We start from the raw sequence: 12,497 nt of genomic DNA, 5'->3' as shown, positions 1-12,497 counted from the left end.
GGCACAAAGCTCTCAAATTGCTCTCTCAAAAATTGAGTATAGTTTCTCTAATCAAAATTCAAATCTGAAAAATACAAAGGCAGCACCTTAATTTATAGCCTGGAGGTGCTGAAATGCAAAGCTAAATAAATTCAAAATTCCCCCCAAATACAAATGAAAGTGGCGCCAATCTAAGTCATGAGGAAGGTGTGACCTCCTCTCTCACTTTGGCACCTCCCTATTACTCCTACACCTATCTACTAACGCACACCCCCCCTAAGACTCCTAACTAAAGACCTAAAGATGCTTTAACAAAAGAGGTTTCTAATGTTTCCCTCTAAGCACCTTCAAACAAAGAAATTACAAAAAGAGAAAATAAACGTCCATTAACTCCTGAAGCTTTGAACATGCTCCTTGTAAGCCTTTGAGGTGGGCTTTGACCTCCATGAGCGTCCTCTATTTGAGCCTCAACCTCTTCTTGCTCTTGATGATTGGCCTCCATGTCCACTTGAGCTTGATCTCCATCACTCCTACTTCTAGACCCAAATACTTAAAAGGTACTCTCATCTGAGTGCAATTCAAGGTCTTTACATAGCATACCATAGCATTTCGGTTAACATTTACTCCTGCAATTTTGGATTTATGGAAATTAATCTTTAGGCTCGAGGCTAGCTCGAAACCCCTAAGAATTGCCTTCATAGTTACCACATTACTATGAGAATCCTCCCTTAAGAACAAGGTGTCATCTGCAAATTGCAAAATACAGAGTTCTACCTCCTCTCTTCCAATCTTGAAACCTGACAACAAGTTGGCCTTGTTAGCTTGCCTTACTATCCGAGTTAAACCTTCTGCCACCATAATGAAGAGGAAAGGAGCTAGAGGATCGCCTTGCCTCAAGCCTCTTGTTGGTTTGAATTCCTCTGTAGGGCTACCATTCACTAACACAGAGACTGTAGCAGATTCCAAACATCCGCATCCATTTAATCCACTTACCTTGGAATCCCATCTTAAGGAGCATATCATAAAGAAATTCCCACCTAACCGAATCATAAGCTTTTTTGAAATCCACCTTCAAGCACAACCCAGACCTCTCACTCCTTCTAAGGTCCTCTACCACTTCATTTTCCATGAGTACGCTATCAAGCAATCCTCTGTCCTTTAGGAAAGCTGATTGGCTATCATCAATCATTGAGGGTAGCACTTTTTTAATTTTGCCTGCCAACACCTTTGATATAGTCCCCACTAGGGAGATGGGTCTATATTGCTCTAGCTTAGAAGGGTCCCTTAATTTTGGTACCAATGCTATAAATGATGTGTTTCATCCCTTCGGAATAGAGCCTGTTTCATGGAACGCAGCCAAGGCTATAACAAACTCGTCTTTTATATAGTCCCAGCTTTTCTTTATAAAGTTGAAATTGAACCCATCTGGTCCAAGGCTCTTTGATCATTCACATTGCCACATCGCTTCCTTGATTTCCTCCTCTGTAAACACAGACATGAGAGACAGATTTTCCTCCAAGGTTAGCGTTTTAAATTCTATTTACCTAATCCATCTAAATAAAAAGATAATTAAATTTATTCAAAATTACTATTTAAAAAATTATTTTTTATTACTCTTTTAAAAAAAATCTTATACGGGTTGGCCTGTGGGCTAACCTGTTGCTAATAAAATCAACCCGCATATTTTATGCGGGGTGGACCTGCCTGCATTGTCATCTCTATTTAAAAGAAAAATAATCAAAACTAAGGCTGGATTTTTGTTAGAATGAAGAAATAAAGGGTTTGAGAGATTAATATTGGAATCAATATAATTTGGAGTTGTTAAAGAAGAAGGTTGAATCAAGAAAGAAGAATAGCATCTGGGAAAGAGACGACCCGTAAGGGTCACGTCCCAGGGGTGATATGCATGCATGGCATGTGAATAAGACAAGGAACTCCCAGGGCGGATGACCCAGAGATTGGGTGCATGAGTTGGCATCCAAGTGATCATCCCGTGCCAGTTGCACTTCGACAGGGTAGTCTTACGCAGTAGATGGCCCTAAGACTGGGTGATAGTGTCACTAAGACGCACCTACAGTATGCTTAAGTCACAGTTAGCAAGAGGGGCAGAGACACTGAAATGTATATAAAGGGAAACAACTAGCGTAACAAGGTACACATTTCTAATACAAGTAACACATAGAGAGTTAAGAGTTTTTGGTGTTTCATTGCCCAAAAGTTTGACTTGAGTGTCAGAGTGCAAACGGCCGCGAGGGCGCCCTTTGTCTCTTTCTTGCAGGTGTTTGATCATCGAGGGGAGGGAACGTAGAGACAGGGGTTCTTGGACGCGAAGTTATCAGCGGTGCACAAAGATGTTTGGGTTACCGGCAGGAACAATTAAAACAAATAGAAAGATTCTAAAGATTTTTTTTCTTAAGTATATAGAGATATTAAAAATATTTTTTATCCAAGTAATATTTTATATACTTTGTGTAACTATTTTTTTAAAGTTTTTAAGTGATTAATTAATATTTTTAATTGGATAAATTAAAATATTATTACGTGTACATATATACTAAATTACTCCATTAGTTTTAATTATAAATTTTAATGAATTAAATTATAATATTATAGTACATTTACATTCTTCAAAATAATACAATAAAGAAATTAACATTTTTATTTTTTTTTAATTTGAAACAGCCATCCAATATATTAGAGCGGACTAAGAATTCCAACTCGATTAGCTTAATCATACTAGTCAAGAAAAATCAAGAAGAAGCTCTCCACTGTTTTTTAAGCGAAGCCTCAGCTTGGGTCTGCTTTGTCATTTTTCACTTGTATATTTGGGTTTGTATTGGTGGTACCGCTAGTACATTATACATGTAGCACACATTAATAGAGACACCGATACGAAATGAACATAGAAATATATATAATTTTTAAAATATAGAAAAGAAGACACCGATACGAAATGAATATAGAAATACATATAATTTTTAAAATGTAGGAAAGAAGGTACGAATTTATATATTATATAATTATGAACTATATAAATTGACATTAAGGATTTTCGTGCATAAGTATGTTTAAGATTTTGTTTGGAGCATAAAAGAAAAAATAAATGAATTAATATTATAAAAAAATATTATTAATTATTAGCTATGATAAAGGCTCCATTGTCGAATTCAAAGATTCCCCGACTGGATTTTAACACACAATAAGCTTCTTCAAGCGAGGGCTTACAGGGCTAGGGCTCATAAAGCCTTTCTTTTCCTTTAGCCTTTCAAAGGCATCGGTCGGATTGTACTCCTCCCTCATGGAGCTCGTCCCTAAGGCGATAGAGCTCTATTAAGGAAGGTTCCCCTGAGGCCGCACGGGGATTGACCGGTTCAAAAGGATTTGTTTCTTATTTTTATAATCATAATAAAAATTTATACAATACGTTTGAGTTTTTAAAAAATTAATGTATTTCTCATTTCTAAAATTTCATTAGAAGTGTGGTAAAATTTTCAAAAATCCAACAAATATTTTTTGAATTAGACACTTCACGGATATGTGTCCTATGAGTGTAGTGTTAGTATCTAATACGTGTGTCCAATATATATGAGATAAATAGTAGGTTATCTCTAATACTAAGATTTTTATTATGAAGACGTCATTTATTACGTTATGGGTATGCCTTGTGTATTAAAAATTTCCTTATATTAAAGTGAAATGAGCTTTAAGTCCTAGAACTGAATTCCGCATATTTCCTTTGTACAATTCTTCGAAATATCATAAAAGATATGAAAAAAAAAATTGCTGGCTACACCTGATCCACTAGTTTTTAAACCAATAAAAGAGTAAATCATATTAAACCCTAAAAATTCAACAAATTTAACGTTAATTTTATGTCGCATAAATAAGGGTGCTAAAAATATGGACCCTAAATTATTAGTATCGGCTTTTAAGACAGAACTCAATAGAGTCAGTTTAACCAATTTAAATAACATTAATTTATCAATATTTTTTAATTAAAATAATTTAATGTTAGTTAAATCGACACTAATGTATTTTTTTAATTAAGTGTCATTTAGAACAATGCTGAATAAAGTATATCTTTAATATTATTTTAATTTGCATTAATTTGACTCACATGGATAAACAACAATTTGAAAAAAGAAAATCTAATACAAAATATCCATCTTCCACAAAATAAAATATAAAGGAAAAATAATTGTAGTGGATGAAGAAGGTGAATGTGGATGAAAGAGATGAATGTGGATGAAAGAGACAAGTGTAAATGAAGAAAATAAGGAGAATAATATGAATGAAAGAGACGAGTGTTGATGAAAGAGGTGAGTGCAAATAAGAAAATGAGTGAGTCTGAGTGAAGGACATGAGTGTAAGAAAATTTATACTATTCAGAAAGTGAAGGAAGAAAGTTATGAGTAAGGAGATTTGTCTCCTTTAAATCTGAATATTTAAATTAAAAATAATCTATAATTTTTATTCCTTATCATGAAAGTACACATAAGTGAGATATAAATTAGCGACATAGAGTTAACATAAATATTTATTTATTAAAAAATGTTAAAAATAATTAGTGTCATTTTAAGTTGATTACACTGACTTTATTACACTTTTTAATTCTTTTGTTAAAAAGTTAATCTTTTACGTTGTGTTAGAGTTGGCTAAGCGACACTAATATTTAAAAATTAATTTAATATTTTTTATTAAATAAGTGACACTAATATATGAAAATTAATTCAATATTTTCTTGTAAAGGGAGAATCACTATTAGAAAACAATTCAACCATCTTCTTTAAAGATCCTAAAGAATAAATAAAATGTTAGATAGAACTTGAATAACAAGATGAGAATCATAAACAATCCGAATATTAGTCCATCGTTTGAAGATAAGTTCCATAACGAAAATCACATTTATAACCTTCACATACAAGACATTATCAACACTAACATATGAAAAAATTAGCAATGCAAACATGACGTTCTCTAAAAATACTCCTACAACCAGATACACTAGGAGAACCTTTAATCCCTATCAATATTGCATTTTAAACCAGTGACAAGAAGGAGGAAGAAACATGAACAAAGACTGTATTTTCTACTCCAAAAATTTTAAGAAAAATGAGGTCTTGTACGTTGGACTCCATGCAACCAGTGAACAATTACCAGCCTAATTGACCTCGACATAAATCATGTTTTAATTCTATAATTTTATAATAAAAAAAATTATTATTGTAAAGTTTGAGCCTTAAACTAGGCACTTGAAAGGGCTAAAAGCAACAATAAAACTGACATGTCAACCGTGATTACATTTGCTTATAGAGAGGCCTAAACATGAACCAAGCTTCTGGTTAAGTTATACAGATAAGTCCATTTTCAGGTGTGACCATTCGACACTGAGAAAAACTAAATATATCTTTAATGGAAAGGACAAAACATGATATTTGCATTGAAAATTGAAGAAAATAACCAAGAAAGACAACCAGATTATTTCCATGACAAATCCGTTGTATTTCGTTACCGAGATTTGATACAAGCAGGTTGGTACATACCCCATAACTAAAAAAATGGACAGCACCTTATGTTATATACAAAATTGTCTCTCTTTCATAGTATGATGTTCTGCTTTTAGCGTGTAACATAAAATATCGTTGTTTGTTCTTACTCAATGTATAATACCTTGCCTGTGCAGAGGAATCTTAAAGCAACTTCTGCTATTAGACATGTAGGGTTTTTTGAGTTCCAAGTTAACGATTGGATGATTGTTCTACAGGTGATGAGACCATTTAAGCAAACGAGAATTGCTCACTAGAAAAGAAAAATGAATAGTGTTCTTTAACATCTCTTAGAGACTCAGGATTTGAGCTTAATATCAAGAGGATGGTTGCCAGATAGAGACTCCGCGAGCTACAGAGGAGTGGGGTGTGGCACACTACCGACTTTCTCCAATGCTTTAAGTTAGAGTTTGCTTTAGCATTGTAGTTAAGGTGTGAGGTGTATAACCCAATGCAATATAAAACTCAATGTGAGAGCTGCATCCTTCATCATAAATGGAGTCTTCAGAGACAGTGTCACTCTTAAAAATCCCATTTGATAATAAAGTGATTGAGATATTCCTTTTCATTTTCCATTTTCTCATCATTGTTCATTCTTTTACATAAATGGTACATACAAAGAGAACAAAAGAAGGCTATCACTGGTATTTGGTGGCACAATGTTTCTTAAAAATCATTATGTATCCTCCCCATCTACTAAATATACAGTATCCTTTAGCTGCAGCTATAATCTAATTAGGTACATTTACTTGTTCTTCAATATTCATGATGCTCCTAGCTTGTACAAGATTACAAGGAATGCAAGTAATGTGAAGAAGATTCACTATTCTGATGAATATCTCCATGCTCAACACCTCCACAAGCACTAACAACTGTTGTATGGATATAATCATCCACCACTAAACCTTCAGCTTGCATTCTGTGCACGAGCTTCAGAGCCTCTCTAGCATGTCCATTCCATGCATAAGCCAAGATCATGGATTCCCAAGAAACCAAATTCCTCTCTGGCATGTTGTCAAAAACTTGGAAAGCATCAGCAACATATCCGCATTTTGAATACATGTATATTAAAGCACTGTTCACAAATACATTAGACGAGGCAGGAGACTTGCTTGCATAGGAATGAATTAACTTTCCAAGCATTGGAGCTTCTAGTTCTGCACAAGCTTTCAAGGCTGATGAGTAAGTATAGGAATTAGGCAACACGCCTTCTTGCATCATTTCTTGCAAAAACTCCAGAGCCTCAAGTTCAAGCCCAAGTCTGGCACAACCAGAGATAATGGCAGTCCAAGAAACAACATCCCTAAATGGCATGTGCTGGAGCACCTTGAAAGCGTAAGAGTATTCTTTACACTTGCAATAGAACCATACCAAAGTGCTTCCTATGTACATGTTCGTATGGATAATACGTTTGATTATCTGTGCATGAACCTCTCTTCCAATAAGCAAAGCTTTAATTGTGCCACAAGCCATCAAGACACTTAAAACTGTCAATTTATTAACATGCATTCTTTTACTCTCCATTGATCGAAACAAGTTTATGGCCTCTTTACCAAACCCATTTCGTGCATATCCTGATATAATACATGTCCAAGTAGCTGTATTTCTAATTCTCATTCCATCAAACACGTCTTTAGAATCCCTCATCAATCCACATTTTGCATACATATCAACTAGGGAAGTTCCTATAAAAACATCACTCTTACAGATATTCTTTATTATGGCACAATGAAGCTGCGTTCCAAATTTCAAAGCTTTATTCTTTCCACAAGCCTTTAGTGCACTACATATAGTATATTCATTAGGAAAGAACCCTTCACCTAGCATTTGTGACAACATTAACATAGCTTCATACCCAAACCCTTGTTGGGAACAGGCAGTGATCATAGTTGTCCAACATATTACATCTCGCTCTGCCATACAATCAAATGCCCGAAATGCACTTGATATTTCACCACATTTTGCATAAAAATGAACAACAGCATTGTCCACAATTAAATTCCTCCATCTGCTTTTCAAAATGCGAGCATGGATTTGTTTCCCCAGCTTTAAATTCACTCTTTTACCACACAAATTCATGATACAGACAAACATCTTACTGTTGGCTGGAACCCCATGTTTAACAGAATCTTGAAATAACTTAAAAGCCTCATCATCCAAGTTACATTTTAAATATCCATCAATAATAGCAGTCCATGTAACCGTATTCTTTTTTGGCATTCCATCAAACACACGACGAGCCCGAACCAACTCAACCAATCTTAAATAACTACAAATCAAATTATTATCAACATAAGTATTTGAATGTCTAAAACATTTCAAGACAATTGCATGTACCCTTCTGACTTCTTCCACATTATAACACAATTGTAGCCAATGAGCTACTAATTCTGGATTGAAGCTTTGATTTTTCTCACCTAAGTCGTCTATCTTCCAGCAGGAAGCATCCGAGGGAGACTTGATAATATCTTGGAAGTTCATATCTGCAGCATTTAGTGCTTCAATGCTTTCAATTTTACAGTCGTAAACTTTTACAGCAGACAAGCACATGTTCCGAAGCTTTGCAAAATCTTGTTACATAAACATATGGTGAAAAAGTACCAGATTAGTTGAATACGCAAGTTTGAACTATAAATTGACTCATTTCTTCAATATTAACATGTTGCAAGTGTTATAAGATCCCTACCTTGCAAGGACATAAAAATCCCTAAGCATATTATCACAATTTATCCTAGGTTAAGGCTATGCTGAACAATGTGTTATAAAAGAACTTTTGGAGAGATGAGAATGAAAATATAATATGATTCTGTGGATGAATTTGATTATAGAAGGCACCAACACTAACTTTACTAATAATAAAGTATTTAAAAACTCTGAACTTAAGAGATATCATTCAGTTCTGTGGCTGACCAAACCAAATACTTAAAAGCAAAATATACTCTTATAAGAATTCAAAGCATTTAGTCTCACCATTTTGTGTTTCAATATTGTCGACAGAAGATTCAGTTATGGTATGAAGATGCATAAAGAATTCTTTTGTGAAATCTCTACGACTCCTTGAAACAATTTCACTAATTTCAGATGGATTCTCTTTGATCATTAGGATAAGTTTATTGTGTCTCTGCAAATCTTCATCTATCTGAAGAAGAGGAGTATTGAATAAATGTGTGAATGACATAAATAACAATTTAAAGGAGTGGCATAATATTTAGACATACAACGTTTCCATTAATGACATTTTTGTTATAGGGGTGGGGGGTAAAAGGTAAGATAGAACTGTGCCAGACGGATTTTAATTAGTAACCAATATCATGAAGACATAGTGATGGGTATAATTTTCAATATCAAATAAGCAATGAAATACCTCTTTAAGCTTCTTTCCAAGCCAGAGCAGTTTGTTCTTCAGCACTGGATTGTCTATGGTATCTGCTTTATCCCGACAGTGTCTAAAGAAATGGGACCTAATATTGCTCCACTTCTTGTTTAAAATTAAAAACTTTCTCCAATCGGTCTCATGCAGCATGAAAGACTCTATTAGCTTGTCACAATCTCTATAGATCATTTCATAGTTATCCAAGAACCCAATGCCATCATCATCATCACAAGAACTATCACCGCAAGAGGCACTAGTACATGAAAATCCTTTACTGATGGGATTCAGCACTGCCCTTGTTTCACGTGCAGTGGCTGGAAAGTAATGCTGCTGATCTGCTAGATCAAGGAAAAAGTTAGCATAATTAGCATAACAGGACTTAGGATCCTCTCATGAAACGAACCATCAATTCAAGTGAGATAAATACAATTATGTTGTAAATACACTATCAGAGTGGGTTACAACTTTCAAGACTAGCTACTTATTTTATTAAAAAGGGTAACTATTTATTTAGTCCTTATAACTTGAGTTCCTACACATGAATGAAAGTTAAGCTTTGGTTCCTGGTGTTAATATCAAACAAGTTACAAGCTAACAATCTCTTTTTTGGCAGACATAACCGTTTTAATATCAAACAAGCTACAAATATCAAAATATTTGGCCACTCAATATTTAAAACAGTTTTGCCAACTATTGCCTTAGAAAAGCAAATAATGCTCTGCTCATTTCCATGCTTGCCATGGTGTTCACGGAGTACAACACTTTTGTATTTGGGATGTTTCCTCCCATCTTTTAGACTTAATCCTTCTCCAGTGAGCTTCAGTTCATTTTGTTTCATTGAACAAAAGCTACGAAATCAAAAATAGAGTTTAAAAAACATAAAATTTTATGTTATCAATACATCTCAACCAGGAAAAGCTAGAATTTATAGACTCTTTAACCACATCACAACAGTTTAAAAAAAAAAAAACAAAAATCAATCTGGGTCTTTCCCTTTGTTTTGTTTGTTAAGTGGCACAAGTCACGACACTGAAGATAAACAAATAAAAAAGAAACTTCCGATATGCTGATTTCACCTTCTAAGTTCTATCCCAAAAACAATATATAACATATAACTCAGAAAACAAAGAAAAGAAGGTGGAGACAAAAAATGGAGTTGAAAAGTAGAGACTGACCTTTGGAAGCAAAAGTGGAGCATGGAAGACGAAGTGAATTTGCAATGAACAAAGAGAAGGGTGGGGACAAATCTTGAGTGGGTTTGTGAGTGTGAAATCTCGGTTGAAAGGAAGAAGACGAATGGAGAATTGCGGTCCGTAAGGGTAACTCCATGTGTCAAAGTACAGGAAGAGATTGTGAGGTTTTGTGGTGGAAGAGTTCTGGGTTATGACACAGTGGTGGTGAAGCAAAATCAAAACTACAAATAAAAATAAAAGGCAGAGGATGAAACATGGAAGAAGTTGAAAAATATCTGAAGGAATTGATTGATACTGCGGGGAGTGAAGTATAAGAGGAAAGGGAACGAACAGAGTTCAGTGAGGGATAAGGGGTCTAATTCCTAGAACCATTTCCCACACAAAGCAACATAAAATTAGTTGATTTAAATTCTTTTTTCAAATTTTGGTTTTTAATTTTCTTACAAGTACTTTTAAACATGTAGCATAGACACTAACCTGATAATGATGACATGTACACTGGTATGATACGGGGACATGAACACACAAATATGTATATTTTCTAAAATATAAGACACGAGAAAACAAATTTATATATTATATAATTATGAATTACATAAATTGACAATAAAGATTTATATGCACTAAGTATCTTTTAGTTTTTTTTAGAAAACATATATTTTTCATGATTGGTTAAAAATAATTTGTTCCTTATTTTTATTATCATAATAATAATTTATGCAATAAATTTGAGTTTTTAGAAAATTGTGTTAGACCTATGTCAGAATTGTCAGAAATCTAACAAATATTTTTTGAATTAGACATTTAGCTGATAAGTGTCTTACGAGTGTCGTGTCCGACACGTGTATATGACACGGACACGCAATTTAAAAGAAGTGTCCGAGCTTCATAGCTTTTAAATCAATTTTTAACCTCTATAATAAGACGTGTTAAATGCATTTTATTTAATGTATTTAAATTATTTAATAGTGAATATTGAATAATTTTGTATTTGATATATACTAAATTTTGTTTTAATGTTGGTTGTGGGTTGATTAACAATGAAACAAAATATCTTTATTTAATATTTTAAATTGTTGTTATTATCTTTTTTATACTTGTTCGTTATTTATTATTTATTAAATATGTTCATTTTTATAGAGTACAATTTTTTTTTATAAATAATTAACTATTATTTATATATATATATATATATATATTTTGCTTTGTTTTGATTAATTGATGGATTTGAAAGAGATTAAAAAACGAATTTGATATGAAAGAGAAAAAAAGAAAAAAAAATTATGAAAATTTATAAGTAATGTGATAAGTGTGATTGATAAAAAAATTAACTAATTAAATTATAGTATTATAATTTTTTCCAAATTGTTAAAATTATTTTAAAATAAAATATGCTTATTTAGTTATACATACATATAAATCTTATGTGATTAAAATATTATTCCTACTTTTTAGCTAAAATAAAATATTAATTATTTGATATTATGTATACATGTGGAAAATAAATTTTAATAAAATTAAATAAAATTTGAATAAAATAATTATAAAATATTTAATCAATTTTTTAAATTTTAATAAAATAAAATAAACAGATATAAATATCAGCATATAATAAATATTAAACATAGAATAGTATAATACAATATAATAGAAAAAAGAGTTAAAATACAATAATCAGACAAAAATTAATAAAAAAAAACAATATATTATAACAGCAATCTAATACCAATAAATCTCAAAATGTATAAAAGTAATTAAAAATTATAACTAAAATAAATTATTATTATTTGTAATAATTTTATTATTTAAAATTATTTTGGTTCTTATTATTTTTAAATTTTTATTATTTCATAATTTTATTATTATAATAATAATAATTTTTTAAATTAATTATTATTAATATTTATTTTTAATATTTTTATTATTTATAATTTTATTATTTTTTTGTATATTATTATTTTATAAATTAATTTTGAATATTATTATTTTTAATTTTGTTATTTTTATTTTTATTAATATTAATATTTTACAATTTTATAATTTTATATTATTAATTTATTTTTATTGTCATTGTTATATAAAATTATTTTTATTTATATTATTATATTATATTATATAATTGATTATTTTAGGTAATGTTATAACTTTTATAATATAATAAGTTATTATATACATAATTAATTATTTTAATTCATAATATTTATTATTTTTTAAGTATAATTAATTATACAAATTCTTTTAAATTATAAATCTTTATATCAATGTTACCATTATCCACCTTATACCTTTTGTACAACCCTTTTCTAATTAGCTTCCCTTAAGTCCAATTAGTCCTTTTACTACTATTGTGAATAGGTGTGAGACCAATAAATTCCCATGCCTCAACTACTTTTCTTTTTAAACTAT

The 12,497-nt window shown here is 31.5% G+C and overlaps 1 protein-coding gene across 6 annotated transcripts; it reads right to left on the bottom strand.

Moving 5' to 3' along the window:
* Nucleotides 1-6,059: 6,059 nt before the first annotated feature.
* Nucleotides 6,060-10,472, bottom strand: LOC137810883 (Pentatricopeptide repeat (PPR) superfamily protein). Of its 6 annotated transcripts, none has more exons than XM_090298345.1 (5): nucleotides 10,074-10,470; nucleotides 8,890-9,233; nucleotides 8,496-8,664; nucleotides 7,943-8,095; nucleotides 6,060-7,794 (listed from the first exon to the last, which is right to left on the bottom strand). In XM_090298345.1, the coding sequence occupies exons 1-5, from the start codon at nucleotides 10,225-10,227 to the stop codon at nucleotides 7,787-7,789; spliced, it is 828 nt and encodes a 275-aa protein (XP_090154471.1). In that variant the 5' UTR covers nucleotides 10,228-10,470; the 3' UTR covers nucleotides 6,060-7,786. The 6 variants fall into 6 exon arrangements, with proteins under 6 accessions (XP_090154471.1, XP_090154470.1, XP_068468470.1 ...); XM_090298344.1 differs by having other exon boundaries at nucleotides 8,890-9,236; nucleotides 10,074-10,455; XM_068612369.2 differs by having other exon boundaries at nucleotides 6,060-8,095; nucleotides 10,074-10,472.
* Nucleotides 10,473-12,497: the final 2,025 nt, after the last annotated feature.

The sequence above is a fragment of the Phaseolus vulgaris genome, chromosome 2 (genome assembly GCF_051622355.1).
Source record: "Phaseolus vulgaris cultivar YP4 chromosome 2, ASM5162235v1, whole genome shotgun sequence".
In the NCBI taxonomy this organism is placed as follows: Eukaryota; Viridiplantae; Streptophyta; class Magnoliopsida; order Fabales; family Fabaceae; genus Phaseolus; species Phaseolus vulgaris.
Note: the sequence above shows the minus strand (reverse complement) of the source record. Positions and strands in the feature narration are given on the sequence as shown.